Below are 19138 nucleotides of genomic sequence, written 5' to 3'. Positions count from 1 at the left end.
GCTCTCAACTCCTGCTTGTTCAGCCTTTCTGGTTCCCCACCTGGTTCTGACGTGATTCCCCAGAGACTTTGGGGTCCATACGCTACAGGAAATCAATTCACCCTCTGTGCCCTAGTACCATCATGGTAGATTTTCGATTTCCTGGGTGACCAACGCTTAAATGACTTACCTTCCCACCTGGGCCCCCAGTGGACCATCTCTGGACGCTCTGCACAGAGAAAGGAGATGGAGAATGAGTCAGTCCAAGGAAGGGAGGGGATGCGGAGCTCAGCCGTGGACGTGTGGGGACAGGCCATGATTAATGACGTGCATCTCTCTTGCCTGGCAGAGTCAAGTTTTTCACTTAGCCCTAAGTGACCCCTGCCACTCAGAAATGTAATTGCTTCACTTGCCAAACTGAAACAGATTCACTACTGAGTTTGGAAAATGAGACAACCTGATGGCGAAGCTGCCTCCTTCACCTGGGACAGCCGGGGAGTCAGCAGCATTGAAGGCCACGGAGGAGGGAGGAGATGTTGATCCCCAGGTTGCCCTTCCTACTTTCCTGCTCAGGTACTGGCTCTGATGGGCCCCGATCCCACCCGGGGGCTGAGATGCAAAATGCTGCAGACATCCTTCCTTGACTGGGATCCCTGCCTGACATTTGGTCTCTAATTTATGGTCAAAGTGATTCTCTTTACTGCAAGAGTGACAAGTAATGTATTCATTTGCTTAAACACGAAAGTGAAAATTGGGGGATTTAGCTTCAATAGGTTTGACTAATTTACCTTCAATGTGGTTACACCCAGTTTTCATTCCGCCGGCTGGGTATGAGTGTACAAGTTCTATATGCCCTGTGTCATCAAACACACACATTTTCTTTAGGCTGATGAGCAGGAAGGAATATCTCACTTTGCTTTCATCGGCATTTCCCTGATCACGAGCTGATCAGCTTCTCATATGTTGATTGGACATTTTTGTTTCCTCTTCTTTGAGTTGCTTGCTTATATCCTTTGCCCATGGTTTCTATTTTTATAGTCCTTTTGTATTGATTTTAGGAATTCTTTATACTTTATGGCTTTAAGTCCTTTGCTGGATATTTATGATATTTCTCCTGGTTTGTCGCTTGATTTTAATTTTCCTTGTGGTCTCTATTAGGAAACTGGAGTTTTAAATTCTGATGTAGTCAAATTGATCAGTCTTTTCCCCTTTGATTTTGCTTTCTTGTGCCTTAATTATGAAGGTCTCCCACCCTCCTAGAGAGATTCCCCTATATTTTCTTGTAATATTTTTCAGATATTGCCTAATATTGCCATTTTAACTGAGGTTATCCATCTCTCATTTTTTTAGGAAATGTTGTGAAGTGGGGATTTAACTTAATTCCCCCTCAACTATACAGCCACTAGTGCTAATACCCATCAGTGACTGCTTCTCCACCCTCCCCCTTCCTATGGCCACTGCCTGAAATGACGTCTATACACATGTACTAAATTCCACATCTACTTTGTTTTGTGTCTGGGCTGCATATTCCGTTCCATTGACGTATTTGCTGATTACTGTTCTGTTAACACGCTGAATCACAATAGCTCCAGAATATTTGCAATCTGAGGGCTGTCTCCACATCTTGTTCTTTTTCAACACTTTCTTGGCTCTTCCTGTGCACAGGAATTTTAGCATCAGCATCGTTTTGATGATTGTTCTTTGTTTGTTTCCTTTCCTTTCCCAGTTGAATCTTTCACGCTTTTCTCTCCCCCACCTCACTAGTTTTGTCGCTTTGCTTACTTTGTCACCCACATTTCTCGTTTTCCTCCGTTTTCTTTGGGGAGGTGAATAGAGCCCTGGAGGGGAAATCAGGGAATCTGAGTTTTAACGCGAGTTCTGTCACCAGCGAGCTGTGTAACCTTGGGCAAGTGGTGTCTCCTCTCTGGGTTTTAGTGTCTTTTTCTATAAAACGAGGGAGTGGCCAAGTTCTGCTCTTCTTTCACAGGGCAGCCCATTCTTCCAAGTGACTCAACTCTACTCATCAACGTAGGACATAGCAAAGCCCTCCTTTCTCTCTCTGCAGCCTCCCACCCCAAACTTCCCCTCCGAACCGCCTGCACCTGTAGCCCCCTGACCCCTCATTCAGGTGTGTGATGACCAGGTGCTGCTGACCAAGATGCTTGGACTCAAGATTTCCAGGCTGCTCCTCAGCAGAACAAAGAAGGGGAGCATCTGGGGCTGCCACAGGGAGGCTGAACTGGCTTCCCCTTTCCTGGAGTCCCACTTGAAGACACAGAGGGCCTTGCTGCCCTGCTCACCCGGGGAGGATTAGCTGACAACTCGCTGCCCACGTAACCACCACCTGTCGACCACGAGGCCTCCATCTTCAACCTTGCAAATGGCTGGGTGGTATTTGCCTTGTCCGGCTGCTGTGTTTGCGTTTCTAACTGTAATGGTCACAGTTAGAGAGTTAATGAGGCAATAGATGCTCTTCTGGGTAATTAAACGCTCAGTGAAGGTGAAGCATTAGCTCAGGCTGTCTGCATCCTCATTTGTCTGGAGGGAATGCTAGTGGGCCACCCTACTCCCGTGAATTTTCTAAGGTCGTGGGGGAAGGTCTGTTCCATTCACCTGGGACACGATGTACCCTCTTCAGACATTTAAAAGAGGGTGTGTGTGGCCACTGTGGCTTGATGATTTGGTCTAAAGTTCTAGAAATTCTTGGAGGGCAGGATGGTTCACATCTGTACCCCCCACTGGAACTTTTTAAATTTTTATATTTTTTATACAATTTTAAAGGTTACACTCCATTTACAGTTATTACAGAATATTGACTATATTCCCCAGGCTATACAATACATCCTTGTATCCTGTCTTACACCCAGTAGTTTGTGCCTCCCCTCCCCAACCCCTGTTGCCCCTCCCCCACTCTCCCCACTGGTAACCACTAGTTTGTTCTCTATATCTGTGAGTCTGCTTCTTTTTTGTTATATTCACTACTTTGTTGTATTTTTTAGATACCACATATAAGTGATATCATACAGTATTTGTCTTTCTCTGTCTGACGTAATTCACTAAACATAATACCCTCCAAGTCCATCCATGGTGCTGCAAATGGCAAAATTTCGTTCTTCTTTTTTTTTTTAAGTTTTTTTTTTTTAACATCTTTATTGGAGTATAATTGCTTTACGATGGTGTGTTAGTTTCTGCTTTATAACAAAGTGAATCAGCTATACATATACATATATCCCCAGATCTCTTACCTCTTGCGTCTCCCTCCCACCCTCCCTATCCCACCCCTCTAGGTGGTCACAAAGCACCGAGCTGATCTCCCTGTGCTATGCGGCTGCTTCCCACTAGCTATCTATTTTACATTTTGTAGTGTATATATGTCCATGCCACTCTCTCACTTCGTCCCAGCTTACCCTTCCCCCTCCCCGTGTCCTCAAGTCCATCCTCTAGTAGGTCTGCGTCTTTATACGCGTCCTGCCCCTAGGTTCTTCATGACCTTTTTTCTTTTTTTTTAGATTCCATATGTATGTGTTAGCATACGGTATTTGTCTTTCTCTTTCTGACTTACTTCACTCTGTATGACAGACTCTAGATCCATCCACCTCACTACAAAAACTCAATTTCGTTTCTTTTTATGGCTGAGTAACATTGCATTGTATATATGTGCCACACCTTCTTTATCCATTCATCTGTCGATGGACATTGTTCTTCTTTATGGCTGAGTAATATTCCATCGTGTATGTATATATTTATATATATATATATCTTGTCTTCTTTATCCATTCTGTCGGTGGACTTGGAAATTGACCCCGGAAGCAAGAAACTGCCTCACCCAAGGTTGTATGTCCTACGGGGGTGATTCACTGCCGCTGATTGCTGGTGCCCGTACACAAAGCCCCGGCCCCCCCCCTAAACTCAAGACAACTCACAAATCTCCCCAGCCCAGCGGAGCCTCAGCTGCCACTGCTTTGCCGGCCGGCTCCTCCCTTGGCCCAGTCTTGCCATCCTCATCTCCTCACAGGTGTGTCTCCAAGAACATTCACCCAAACCTGCACGTAGCTCTCTGTCTCAGAGTCTGTCTGGGGACCCTGACTTCAGACACACAGAGGACACACACACCGCATCGTCAGCCTGGGTACCAGCACCTTCTTTGGGGTCAGGGGCTCCCATGTCTCCACCTCCTTCACGTGGAGTCTGACCCAGAGCACTCACGCAGTGTTCATTGAACGAATGAATGAATGAAAACAAAGTGTGGTGGATGAGATGGGAGAAGTTTGGAATTATGTTCAGGCATATCAAAGTGAAAAACAGGAAAAATTCACAAAAAGTCCCTTTTAAGGCAATTTCTGAGAGAGCATGGAAAGTGACCCTGGGGAGCGTGTGTTGAGATGGTACAACTTTTACTATATTGCCCAGTGGGCGTTTTTGTTATCTTTTCAGCAAAACGCCTTCAGATTTGGCAGGTGGGTGGTGGGACTTGAAGTGGCCGGCAGCCTATGACCTGAAGGGGTGCGGATGCTCTCAGCTCCTTGCTGACTCTCTCTCAGGGACCCACAGGCAGGTCACGGCTGTTCTCAGCTGAGCCGTGTCTTTATCCATCCCCCCTCCCGCCCCAGCCCTGAGCTCTGCTGACACCGGCCTTGAACTTCTGGCTCAGGTCTGTGGGCTCCTCTGTACCCCTCCCACCAGGCGGGTCTGTTGGCTGCCAGGCTTCCATCCAGGGACTTTGCACTTGGCTTTTCTTCTCTCAACCTTGAGGCCACCCTAAGAGGCTGTTCGTGTCCTTCAAGAATCCAGTCTGCGGTGAGCTCAGGACAGTCCCAAGGGCAGGAATCTGGCCTAGCTGTTCTTCTTTGCCCTGCAGCAAAGAGTCATTATTACTGGGATTTTTCCACTTTTGTTGACCTTTTCCATGGTCACAAGGAGTTCGATTTTTTTTTTTTTTCGGTACGCGGGCCTCTCACTGCCGTGGCCTCTCCCATTGCAGAGCACAGGCTCCGGATGCGCAGGCTCAGTGGCCATGGCTCACGGGCCCAGCCACTCCGCGGCATGTAGGATCTTCCCAGACCGGGGCACGAACCCGCGTCCCCTGCATCGGCAGGTGGACTCTCAACCACTGTGCCACCAGGGAAGCCCAGGAGTTCGATTTTTTACTAGACTTTTTGTTCTCCCTTCACTCAGGCTCTTTCCAGATACAATCGTTGTCCAACACTTGGACTGGAATGTCCGGAGAGGCAATAGTAACAAATTAACACTTACTGAGTGCTGCTGATATGATGAGCTAAGGCTTAGGTTATACACACATCCCAACACTCCTAGGAGATGCAGCCCAGGGAGGGTAAGTAGCTTGTCCAGTTTACTGCAGATGAAGTAAAGTTTCAGGAAGCTGCCCAAGGTAACACAATGAGTCAGGGCTGGGATTTGAGCCTGGCTGTCTGGCTCTACAGGCCACCCACTGGGGTACCTCTAGACGGGACTGCTCTGCTGAATAGTGTGACAGTTTTCAAAGAGCCCTAGGTCAATTGGGTTATAATCTCAGCTCTGTTTTGGACTTCCTGGGTGAGCTCTGGAGAATCACCCAGCTCTTCTGGGCCTTAGTGAAACAAGACTGCTTCTTTGGGTCACCTTGAAGATTCACACTGGCTGGGTGATTCTAGAAACCCTCTTTCTTCTTCCCTCCATCAGTTAAAATCTTCCTCTCCTAGCCCATCTTCCCATTTTTTTTTTTTTTTTTTTTTGCGGTACGCGGGCCTCTCACTGTTGTGGCCTCTCCCGTTGCGGAGCACAGGCTCCAGACGCGCAGGCTCAGTGGCCATGGCTCACAGGCCCAACCGCTCTGCAGCATGTGGGATCTTCCCGGACAGGGGCACGAACCTGTGTCCCCTGCACCGGCAGGCGGACTCTCAACCACCGTGCCACCAGGGAAGCCCATCTTCCCATTCTTGACATAGAACACCGGTGGCATTTGGGGAGAAAGGATAGTTTCCTGGTACAAAGAAAACTTCAGTGCCTACTCCCTTTCAGGGAAGAGGTGAACAGCTGGTTTGCTACTGGTGCCAACTCTTGCAATATGTTTAAGTATGGGTGCCCCAATCAGCAAAGAAACTCTATGGTTCCAGCCAGCATCAGAAGGTGGTTCAGAAGTGTTATTCTCTCATGAGCTACGGGAATTAATAAGGAACTTGATATCGTTTAACTGCCTCTCCAAGGGCAAGACAGTTGATTGTTGCTATTTTAGTTTCTTCCTGGTGTCGGATAATATTAACTAGTTGGGCTTCCCTGGTGGCACAGTGGTTGAGAGTCCACCTGCCGATGCAGGGGACATGGGTTCGTGCCCTGGTCCGGGAAGATCCCACATGCCGCGGAGCGGCTAGGCCCATAAGCCGCTGAGCCAGCACGTCCGGAGCCTGTGCTCCGCAACGAGAGAGGCCACGACAGTGAGAGGCCCACATAACGCAAAAAAAAAAAAAAAAAAAAAATTAACTAGTTAACATCTGACATCCTAAGTCTTTGTACTGTGCTTAAAATTTCCTTTAAGGGACAATCAAACAAAGAGAGTCACAGAGTTTCAGCTTGTTGGCCGTGGAATGTGATTTAGCCACCAGAGTGGCCAGATGACGGCAGTGTGACATCTGTCTCAGCTGGCCTGTGGCCCAAACAGAAAGGAGCGATAGTTTTGGCCTAAGAACCTGTTTTCCCTTGTAAAAGGTAAATATCTTATGGGTAACATACCAAGGTACTATTCATGAGTTGTTCCCACCAGTATGGAGTTATACGATTCTTAATAGAGAAACTGTAATTTAAGAGCAGCTTTTCTTAGAGGGAGCAAGTGAATTTCTCATTTTCTCATTTCTCTTTCTGGCAAAAGTGCTTGAAAATATCCAGTATCCAATATCTCCCCTCCCTTTCTATCCTCTTTTAAGTCCAATCCCGTGGAGCTTTCTCCTCCTCAACCCCGTGAAATCCTTCTTCTCAAGGACACTAGCAACCTCTGTGCTGTCAAATCTCACTGTCCATTCTCTCTCCTGCTTTGCCTGACCTGTCAGCACCACTGACCTTCTGGGGGCCTGGATGGATTCCCCACATGCTGGGTGGGGGGTGTGCTGTACAGACAGGAACACTGAGCCTGGAGGATTAACCACTTTGGCAGCAAGCGGAAGGAGCCTGCTGTTTGGGGAGAGATGTTATTCCACACTGAAAACTGCTTGCTGTGAACACGACCCTGAGAAACAGCCTTGGTAAAGAGCAGTGAGGCCACATGGTCTCAGTACACCTGGCAAGAGTATGCAGGGACACCCAGGGCCCAGGGCCGTTCGCCTCTCCCAGCAGCGTGTCCCAAAGGCCATCATTCTCCAGTTCTCAAACGTCAGGTCTCCAGCCTAGCCCTGACTACTGATCATTGGCAAATATCCCATCATTAACCTACACCTCATCATGTGATGTATGTAACCGTAACCAACGCGCTGATTATCTACCATGGCGTGAGCCTGGAAGTAGCCTCCTTTAATCTCTACAGCCTCCCAGGAAGGGCAATATTTCCTGGCTCATACAGGCTACTAATTCAATCAGTGAACAGTCGGTGGTGGAACTGAGATTCCCAGCTGGGTCTGCCTGGTTCCAAAGCCTATTGTCTTGATGCCTCTCACACTTCCCGACTCAGTCTGCCGCACATGAAGTGCACACATGGGAGGGGATGAGGGAAGAGTCATGGACCAAGGATCACACGTTGAGGGACCTTGAAGAAGCCAAGAGGTGAACTTTTTACAAGAGGGACGTGAGCATCAGGACACGAGAGCTTAGGTAGATAAAGTCTGAGATGGGGCCAGCGCCTGACTCCTGGCATAGAAAAGGCATTAGTGGTGGAAGCTCCTCATCTTCTCTGACTACTAGACTGTCAGTCAGAGCCGGGTTTTCAGATTAGCTGATTGATAGCTTGTCCACGTCATAAGACATGGAGAACTTGAGGCGATGTCTTTCCAGAGGTGGAGGGGAGGTAAGGGAACGTAGGGCTGCAGGACCGGCCGGCTGGGAGTGGAGGTGACCCAGGGAAGGAGGCTGATGATGCACTGCTGGTCTCTGGAGTCAGACAGACCCAGTTCAAACCCCCAGGCCATCACCTCTTAGCTCTTTGGAGAACCTTTCACATCCCAGACTCTACATCTTTCTCATTTATGAAATAGGCATTATGATACCCGTGTCTCAGGTTTTTGTGGGAATTGAATGAGCTAAAGCACTGTCTCAGGTGTACAGATTTGAATGTGGTTGAAAAAGAGATCATTACACTTTCAACTCCAAAGTAGTGTCATGTGGAGCAACTAAGCCCGTGCGCCACAACTACTGAGCCTGCGCTCTAGAGCCCACAAGCCATAATTACTGAGCCCACGCGCCTAGAGCCTGTGCTCCCAACAAGAGAAGCCACCGCAATGAGAAGCCCACACACACCGCACACAGGGGAGGCTTGTTCTACCCTGTCCTCATCAGCATGATGTTCAATTGCTCATTTGTGTCACGTGTTCATCATTTAACACGGGACACCGAGATCTTCTTTCCCAAACACGTCACCCCACCCCCAGATCTGAGAGCCAGGTTGTGATTCAGACCCTGTTGTTAATCTGAATTTCCACTTAGGGCACTGGAACCTCTAATATTTCATATGATGAAAAATTCCTTTTTCCCTCCGTGAAGAATGTGACAGTGACCACAAGGACATAGGATGATCCTATCATATTGGGATACCATCCTATCTTCCTTCTTCCTCTCTTCATGTCTTGGCCTCCCTCTCTTCTTTGAGCAACTTGTGTTGTTCTAAGACCGTTGATGGCTTTCACCAGTCGCCCCTTGATGTATTGCGGACGGTCTGGAGTTACTTTTGGGGGGTTAGCATTTGACAGTATTTACAACATGTCTTGGACCTGCTCTCCTCTCTTCTGTGATGTGAGGCCCTGCTGTTATCCTGACAGCTCGGACTTTACTCCGTGACCCATGTGGATTTTTCCAAGCCTGTAAGGTGGTGCTCTCCCATCACGATCCCCCGGGCAGCCCCACTTGTCCCCAAGGCTCAGCTATGATCTTGGTGCAAAATCTGTAACTAAATCCACATTTTGCCCCTGAGCTCCTGCTTCTTTATTAACCTAGTAGATACTTCCACCTGGATATGCTAAAGGGCCTTTAAACTCAGTATGTCCAAAATGGAAATGGTTATTCCTTGACCTCACAAACCTTCTTGCTCCTCTCCTCTGTCCTCCATATCGCTTGATAGTACTGTTGACCCTTTAGTTCTTTAAGCTTGAAAATGAGGGTCTTTAAATCCTCACCATGCATACCCCGTATCGCACAAACAAAGGCTTTCTGGTCTTTTTGTCTCCAAGCATCCTTCAGTTTAGCCAGAATGGCCTTCCTAAATTGGACAAGAGTTCATAATTCTCCTCTGCTGAAGATCCTTCAATAGCCACCCATCTTGCCAGGATGAAGTTAGAAACCCTTAGTTTACTTGGTGGTAACTTGGTCTCTGCTAACTCTCCAGTTTTGCTGGTTTAATAGGCAAATCCTCTCGCACAAGGACTTGCATGGATTCGTATTGTTTTTTATTTGAGATTTGTCATCACCTTCTTCTCTGTTTCTGATGACAAATTCCTAGGGGGCGAGCACTGTGCTTTACGGTTTGTGGAAATTCCAAAAGCTTCACGGGGAGCCGGGCCGCCTGCATGGAGCCCTTTGTTTGCACGGTTTGCCCGGACGAGGCAGCAAAGTTGGCAGACGGGCACCTTGCAGGCCCGTCACCTCTGCCAGCCATGGCTGAGGGACCTGCCATGAAACCTAGGTCTTCTGGGTTTCCTTGTCTGTGAAATAAGCTTGTTGATGGGAGTTTCATCTCTAGGTTTTCCTCAAACTCTTGTCTGTCTGTGGTCACAATCCTGGGCTCATGCAATGTCACAGCCACACACGAGAGGGAAGCATTGGCTAAACTGTGTTGAGAAGCCCACGTCAGTTTGACTCTACCTTGGAAATTGATTTTGCTTTGTTTCAGCAAATAATGGTGACGAGGATCACGGTAGAGTGAATGCAGTTTATCTCTCAGAGCATGAGTGTTGCATAATGTCATTATTTGTCTGGACGGGAGGATCCCTTAACCTACCCAGAGGGGCACATGAGTTAGAGGGGGTGGTGTCCACCAACCCTTCAACCCTATGAGGGATGATGCCAAAGTTCTCTTTGCAAAGTGGGCCACGATCACTTCCCTGGAGTCCAACTGAAATCCTTCTGACTGAAATAAGCTCTTCTGATCCTGTCCCGAGTGGGGATGAATAACAGATTGGGGGACCGTATAAGAAAACTTCAAATATTTAAAATGATTCATTGCCAATATTACATCTCGGTTTATTTCAGGATGAAAAATTTCAATTTGTTCAAACTCTTTTTTCCTCACAGGATGCTCTGAGTTCTGCCTTTGGCTGTGGCATAAGAATTTGCTAATAAGGATTCTGACCATGAATCCAAGGTAGAGCACAGATAGATCAGTGTCTCACTGAGGAATACTTAGAGCCACTCACATCCTTGGAGGAGCTCAACATTTTGGAAATACCTGTTGTCTTTACCTGTGGAGAACGAAGGGCACTTTCCCTCTGCAGGCTCCAGGGGAGACTCCTTCCTGCCTCTTCCAGCTTCTGCTGGTTCCAGGGGTTCCTGGGCTTGGGGCTGCATCCCTCCCGTCTCTGCCCCCCATCTTCACCCTGCATCCTCTTCTCTCTATGTCTTCCCCTTTTCTGTCTCTTATAAGGACACTTATCCCTGGATTTGGGGCCCACCTGGATAATGAAGGATGATCTCATCTCAAGATCCTTAACGTAATTACACCTGCAGAGACCCTTTACCCAAATATCTCGTTTATAGGGTGAACATACCTTTTGGGAGCCACCATTCAATCCATCCTAAGACCTCTTCGCTTTTCAGCAGGGAGCTCTTGTCTTATGTCTTCTCTGAAGACTTTTATATGTGTTTTTATGTATGAGGATGGATTTATAGTCATGACCGATAATACTTCCATATGTGTCCTGCAAACCTGGATGTTGCAGACTTTAGTGGTTCTCAGCCTCAAGTACCATCATTATTCAAATCTAACAAGTTGACAGTTGTAAGATGCACTATTACTTTATGTGCTACCTAAGAAAGAAAGAACTCTGCCAGTTAAGTGATGACCTACTGTCAAGTTTAAGAGGCACCTTGATTTCACTTTATGTGAGAGAATGCGCAACTGATGAAATGCAGCATAACCTATAAAAAGTCAATGTGAATCATGAAAGTTTTAAACATTAGGATAAAGAATGTCTAAAGTAACAGTGGCTGTTTTGCCAGGAGAAGAAACTTCTCAGAGTAGGTATATTCAAATATCTTAGTAAATTTCCTGTAAAAGCCTGGTTAGATGGTGGTTTTGTCAAGCTTTGGGGTCTGTACCAGTTACCTGGAGGTGCTTATTAAGTATATGGATTCCCGGTCTCACCTCCACTGATACATTGAATATAATACAGTTACCCCAGTAATACACTGCATTATGCATCACTGCATAATGCTGATGTAGGAAGTTTGGGCTAGAACCCCCAAATCTGCATTTTTAACAGGCAACCCTGAGATTCTGAAAGGGGTTATCTAGGAACCACTCTTGGAGGAATATGGGATCACATTGATGCTTTTTAGTTCCAAATATTCCAACTTTGGACTAAGACTTTTCAACAATGAAAAGGAACATATTGGTACATGCAGTGACATGGATGAGTCTCAAAAATAGTTTGGTAAATGAAAAAAGAAGATAAAAGATTACACATTGTATGATTCCATTTATATGAAATTTGTGGAAGAGGCAACACTCTTTAGACAGAAAGGAGGTTAGAGGTTGCTTAGATCTGGGGTTTGGGAGCAATAATTGGCTTCCAACGGGCACAGGGGAACTTTTGGGGGTGTTGGATACATTCTGAAATGGGATTGTGGTGGTGATTGCAAAACTCTATAAATTTACTAAAAATCATTGGACTGTACATTTATGTACGGTGAATTTCATGATATGTAAAGTATACCTCAATAAAACTGATGAAAAATATCGATAAATATAGCTATTGCTATTACTATTTCTCTCATTCCACGATTGGTCTAACCTTCCTGGGCCTGAAAACCAGGAACAGTGACGGCCATAGGTGCAAGCAGCTGCCCTGCAGGCTCTGCTCTTAGTCTGGATAGGTGCTCTTGGGGTGGAGCAAAGACCAAGGTCTCCTCAAGACTTGAGTGTGTCTCCTGATTACGCTTTTTGGACTCTGGGCACCTCTGCTCTTTCCACAGTTCATGGATTGTATAAGGTCTGGGGGGTGGAGCAAACTCAGGATGCTGAAATTAGCTAGATTTTTGGTGTCAAAGGGGCAGTTCCATTGTCTGAAGTTGGAGTGTCTTTATTTGGGACTGATCCCCCAGCAACTAGTACAAGTTCCCTGATGTGGATTCTTAGGAAGATCTGGGTTAAGAAGGCGGGCTCCTAGACCAGCCCAAAGTCTGCACGTTAGAAAAGCCAGATTTTCAATCTGTTGGGCTCCCTTGGCCAAGTGTGTTATAACCAACAGATAACAGAGTCAACTGTACTCAAATCCCTGATATTTTTCCATGGCATAATCCATGTGTAATCCTTGGTCTTCTAGGTCATGATTTGAGAGGTTTACCTCTGGACAAGGGGCTTCAAGATCCAGCAATAATTACTCCTGTGTCCCTGTTTCAAAGAAGGTTGTCATTTTAGAACCAGGGCAAGATTTGAGGGTATAGTCCTGCAAAAGCAAATTTCAAAACTCTTAAACTTGTTCTTACAGGCATGACTTAAAAAAAAAAAATCAGGAACAGTGTTTTTCATGTAGGAGAGACTCTGTAAATATTTGCTGAACTGAATTCTAGTTACAACACTTCCTGCAGCCCCACCTTTGCCAATCCCAACGTTTAGTAAAAGTGGCCCAAATCGTGTTAGTGCTACAGAATTTTTCCATTTCCCCAGGAGCAAGTTTAACATCTCTAGTTACACATTCAGTGGACATACTTACACTTACATAATCCAGTGTTCTGTCCCATTTGCATGGAGTACACAAGAAGACTGTATCTGACCAACAGGTAATGTTTACATAAAATGTTAAAATTGCTTAGAGAGGCTCCTATGAACACATTCCCCGAGGACGTTTCTCTTCTACACTAATTCTCATTAGAGCATTCATGTTCACCAAGAGTGATCATCCAAAAATGTTTCTATACCATTAACTCCAGCCTCCCTCTTTCAAAAATGTTGTTGACTCACAGTGAACAAAGCTGTTTGATATAGCAATATAGGACTGCTAAGAATACATCCCCTGCTTTGCCTGCACAGGTTCTGAGCCTCGCAGTTTCTCTCTTTTGGTACCACTGGGTGGAAGGAAGCTCACGAAATGAGGGCTTTTAGTTTTAAAAATCATTCTGTTTCTTACAGCTCTCTTCCAGTGTTTCCATGGCTGGTGTCCAGCTTCACAGGAGGCAGAGGTGAGGCCACAGACCAAGGGTCTCTCGGTGCACTTATGTTTTTAAGGCTTATCGTAAGGTGTGTCTGCATTTGGCATGGAAACCAGATGAGATAAAGGCAAATAATAAGTGGCAGTCCTAGAAGTAGCAAACATTACCCCGAAAATGGCATGGGGAAGGGGTGCACCGCCTATAAAGATGTATTTAGATAACTGAGGGTCCGAAAGGGTGGACCTTTTGTGAGCAAATATTTGCTGTTCTCTCTACAGGGGCACGTCTCTTTTACAAATGAGTGAGGAGAAAGAAAAGCAATTATTTACTTGTGGCACAAGAGAATGCTGGTTTATAACTCAAGATGTCCTCTTCTCTCCCTCCCTTCCTCTTGTCCCCTTCTTCATTCTGGAAAACATTTCTTGTTAAGATAAATAATACGAAAATTTACCTGCTTTTGCCACTCTTAGTCAACATAGAATTGGCAGTTCCAGCTAAAATAAGAAAACAAACAAAAAAGAAATACTCTACATCAAAATAAGTAAAATTACCTCTGTTCTGAGATGACATGATCGTGTGTGTAGAAATCCGTAGAGATAAAACAAAAAATGTTAGACTAATAATTTCAGCAAAGGTGTAGGATACAATATCAACACAGAAAAATCAGTTACATTTCTATACCTTAACGGTGAACCGTCTGAGAAGAAAATTTAAAAAGCAATTCCATTTAAAATATTACGAAAAAAATACTTAGAAATAACCAAAAAGGCAAAAAAAATGTGATAAATGGAATATTGCCTGCCATATCAGTAAACAAAGGAAGTCACAGTCATCAGTGATTGTAGCCACAGCCTATGGTGAGCTGGTGAGCCCTGAGGGAACTCAGGGAGGAAACAGAATACCTGCCATCTAGCAGCCATCAGACTGCAGCCACTCCATAAGGTGAGCCCTGAGGAAACTCAGGATGTGAAAACACAGGATACTGGTCCCAGAAGCTGAGGTGTATAGCAAAGGAGTGATTTCAGTGAGCCCAGACTCTTGCATCTTCCCATACATAGAAAAGTGCTAAATTCCTTAACTTGAGATAATCTGGTTTTTGTTAATTAACAATTATCTTTGATATTCAGACTACCTGCCCTTTGTTGCAAAACTTCTATATAACCTGGCTTCCCCCTGCTTCCTTGGAACAGTTCTCTCAGGGTTACTTGAGATGCTGTCTCCCGGGCTTGAAGTCCTAAAAATTTCTGCCGAATAAAACATAACTCTCAACTTTTAGGTTGTGAATAATTTTTTAGTTGACAAATGTATAACTAAAAAATTTGTTTGAAGAAAGTAAAGACACAGATATGGAAAGACAACCATGTTTGTGAATGAAAGACCATATTAGGATGACAATAAGAACCAAAGTGATCTACACATTCCATTGAACTTTATATATATCCCAACATCATTTTTTTGCAGAAGTAGAAAATCTCACCCTAAAATTCATACGGAATCTCGAGGGACCCTGAATAGACAAAGCAATCTTGAAAAGAAAGAAACAAGTCTTGGAAAAGAAAAAGTAAAGTAAAAAGAACAGATTTGGGTTTCTCACAATTCCAGATTTCATAACTTACTACAAAGCCACTATCATCAAAATAGTGTGGGTAATGGCGTAAAGACAGATATAAAGACCAGTGAAATAGAACAGAATACAAAAATAAACTCAAATATAGCTAATGTTGTTTGACAAGGTTGCCAAGATCATTTACGGGAAAAGTGCAGTCCTTTCAACAAACAATGCTGAGGAAACTACATATCAACGTGCAGAAGAAGGAAGTTAGACCTCTGCCTTACACACACACACGTACACGCACACACATACATGCACACGCACACACACAGGCACACACACACACAAATCTCAATGCATCAAAGACCTAAACATACAAGGTACATGTATGAAACGCTTAGAAGAAAAACTAGAGGGAAAGCTTGATGACATTGGATTTGGATATGTCACCAGAAGTACAGGCAACAAAAGAAAAAATACATAAATTAGTATTCATCAAAATTCAAAATGTTTTTTTGCGTCAAGGTAAACTACCAAAAGAGTGAAAAGTCAATCCACAGAATGGGAAAAAAGATCTTTGCAAATCATGTGTCTGATAAAGTTGAATAGAATGGAACTTCTTGGAAATACCATAAAACTTTATCTCAAATCACCTTTTCTCAACTATCCCAGACATTACTTGGTGACCTTTACTCTTTCATGCTTAATATTTCCATAATTAATCTTTTGATTATCCCTTCCTACTGATGCAAAATTTAAGGTTTTTATATCCTTTTCCTTCAGAGTTTGTCTTGACTACCACCGTTTCTCTTCCCTACTGAATTCAAAGAGTTTTCTAAGAGCATTTGGACCTACACCTTGAAGTAGTCCTAGTGTCTTCCAACTGGTTGACTTGGACATGGTTGAATTTTTCACAATCTGTATGTGAACAGCCTACACATAGGAATGGAAATACATTGTTTCACAAACATCACATCGAGCAGTTTGGTGTATTCTCTCCACACCCTTCAGAAGTGATCTCTGTTACTCTTCTGTTTTTTTCTTTGACTCCAATTTTCTATACAGTGCATCCAAAACCAAAGTAAATGTGTGGACAGGGTGACCCTTAGTTCCATCTGAAGGTGGCCAAGGTGTTTTGGTCACTTCCCCCAGTTCCTTCTTCTGTTCCCTCCCCTCTATATTTCAGAGGCACTACCTATTCTTCTTCATCTTTGTATTTTTGCACTTACAGAATCTCAGAGTTTGAGGGAACTTGAAGGCCAATCACAGTCACAGAATAAGTGAAAGCATCAGATCACAACAGGAACAAAGTGTTACATCAATAAACATCTTTATTATAGAAGGAGTTGATACTCTTGTATAAGAAAATGCTCAGATTCTCAAAAAAGCATTCAAAGAATTCTTCTTAGGTAACATGCATTTCAACATCTGCTAGGTGTTCATCCAATCTGTCCTCAATGAGAACAATTTCTTCATGTCCTGGAGCAAGTACATCTATTGTTCTTGATCTGATAACTAGAAAAGTCTTGCATAATCGTGTTCATGATTTCTGGCCACAAATTCAGATGAGTAAGAAGAAAACACAGTTCTTTGTTTTTCTTGGAAGTGATCTTTTTTGGAAAATGGAAGCTGAAAAACATACTGTATTTTAGATACAGAACCAAGTCTCGGGGGTCCCCCTGATCATCAGGGACTGGATCCACAAAGACACTTATTGTCCCAGGTCCTTTGGTCCATTTAGGTCTGGCTGCTCTGCATGATGATCAATCCAGCTCCAGAGAGAAAAGAGATGGTTACTGCTTTGAGGTCTCAACGTCTAAATGTTGATATAAAAGAGAAAGAAGGGAGGATTTCCCTGGTGGCACAGTGGTTAAGAATCTGCCTGCCAATGCAGGGGACACAGGTTTGAGCCCTGGTCTGGGAAGATCCCACATGCCATGGAGCAACTAAGCCCATGCTCCACAACTACTGAGCCCGCGTGCCTAGAGTTCATGCTCCGCAACAAAAGAAGCCACTACAGTGAGAAGCCCACACACCGCAACCAAGAGTAGCCCGCACTCGCCCCAACGAAGACCCAACGCAACCAAAAAACAAAACAAAACAAAAACCCCTTATTAAAAAAAAAAAAGAGGGAGAGAAAGAAATGAAAAAGTCTTAACATAATTGCCTATACGAGTGTGTGGGTGAACTTGCTTGGAACTGTGCTGGGAGAAAAGACGCTACATCAGAAGACTCTTTTCTTATTTTCCAGACCACAGAGATTTTCTTTCAGATGTTGTCTGAAAGGTTTCACATGACACAATATTCTGGCATTCACAACAGAAACAGATAGATATCAAGGACTATTGCTCAAAAATACAGAAATTCAATGTCCTTTATCCTATTATTTGGTCACAAACTCTTGAAGTTGCTTCCAATCAAGTCTGTGTTCCTCATCATTAAAACATCTTTTGTTCTCCCTCATGGGGAAAAATCCTGACCCCATGGATACGGTCTAATGTACACAACAATGCTAGTGGGATCCAAGTGAGACAGCTCTTTCTTTACTCACTGTCTAGCAAACACCAGATTTACTGTCACATGTATGCAACATAATAAAAAAGAGATGCCATTTTTATGTACCCCAGAATTTATTTGCCACAGAAACTGTATGTTCTACAGAAAATAAGGAGAAAAAGAAATTTTCATTTCCTATCTTTTCAGAAATTAATTAAAATAACAACCAAATAATAACCCAAAGCATGGAAAAATGATCATGGCTTAGTTCTGTGAAGTAGAGAAAAAAATAGAAATAAAAATAATTTTAATTGCTGACATACTCGAGGGGAAATGTAGCATTGATAGGAGCAACAGCATCAATTATACTACCCAACATTTTGAGTGATTACTATTTACCAGGAAGCACTCTCAATGAATCAAACATCCTATGAAGTAAGCTCAACTATTGAGTCATTTTACAGATAAAGAAACCACAGAGGTTATTGATTTGTCCAAGGCCACATTGAAGGTGATTATTTTTGTCATTTTTATAAACCTCAAGAGACACTGTCTTATATAGATGTTTGCACATTTATCCCTCCTTTCCTACTTCCTGCTTCCACCCTTAATCTGACAATAGGGTGGGTAAGGTGGATAATTTTTTGGGGGGGAAGGGGAACATTGGCAGAAATCTTCTTGCATTACATTTGTACTTTATGGAAAATGGGTAATTAATTGCAAGAAGGGAGACTGCTAGAACTGATTTTCCAACTTTTCCCAAGGGCACCCCATGGTTAAGGTAAGCCCACCTGCTCCAGTAGCACACCTGGATTCACACTGCAGGTGAGCAAGATATGTTTGGTATTTCACACATATCCTGCCATGCTAGGTGTAGTTCCATTCTTCTCCCAACGGGTCACCTGCACCAACATTTAATAACGCCATTGAGAGACACCAGGTTAGGTGTTCTAAGGATCATTCCATGTCTGGTGAGGAAGTTATCCAAAATTGGGTGGCCTCAGTGACTACCTCACATTGAGGACAGTCAGAATTTGCCCCATGAGCTCAATTATAGAGATCACAAATGGTTGTGGGCCCAAGAATACACTAGTTGGTATTCCACAGCCTGACCTTCCCTTGTGTGCTCTCTGAGTGTGGATGTTACTTGGATTTCAGCTGATGATTTTTCTTCCTTGGTCAACCCTCTGAGTATTCAGCTCCCCTGCCTTCTGCACCACTGAAGACACTCATTCAAATGGCAGGTGTCTGGTCAGAATGTTGTGGAATTTTAATATCCAGACACACTCAACAGCAATTACAGTGTTGTTGATAGCAATTTAATAGCAATACCAATTCCCTCTTTATAAGGAGGTTAACATCCTTGATGTAGTGAGCTATTTTCTAACCTTTGCCCTGTTCTAATCTTTGGCTCATTCATATTGCATTCTTTCAAGAGTCATGAAGAATATAAGATATCAACCTAATTTGTGAGCTAACAAATCAGCTTGCCCTGGTTTCACGACGCTGGTAGAGGGAAGACTGTTTATTACTCACAACAATTGCTGTAACCAAAATAAGAGCATCATTTTCCAGCTTTGCTGAGACATAATTGACATATAACATTGTATAGTC

At 44.1% G+C, this 19138-nt stretch overlaps 1 protein-coding gene across 2 annotated transcripts in view; it reads left to right on the top strand.

Annotated features, from left to right (window-relative positions):
• Positions 1–402: 402 nt before the first annotated feature.
• LOC101323272 (dihydrodiol dehydrogenase 3) overlaps positions 403–19138 on the top strand; it is a 53416-nt gene continuing 34680 nt past the window's right edge. The window contains exons 1-2 of one of the 2 annotated variants that reach the window (XM_019933190.3): positions 403–552; positions 13457–13506. In XM_019933190.3, the coding sequence (XP_019788749.1) occupies positions 440–552; positions 13457–13506 (163 nt within the window). In that variant the 5' untranslated portion in view covers positions 403–439. The remainder of the gene's footprint in view (positions 553–13456; positions 13507–19138) is intronic. The other variant, XM_019933189.3, reaches the window with a different exon arrangement.

Source organism: Tursiops truncatus, chromosome 2 (assembly GCF_011762595.2).
Source record: "Tursiops truncatus isolate mTurTru1 chromosome 2, mTurTru1.mat.Y, whole genome shotgun sequence".
Lineage (NCBI taxonomy): Eukaryota > Metazoa > Chordata > Mammalia > Artiodactyla > Delphinidae > Tursiops > Tursiops truncatus.
This window is presented reverse-complemented; position numbering and strand designations above follow the sequence as displayed.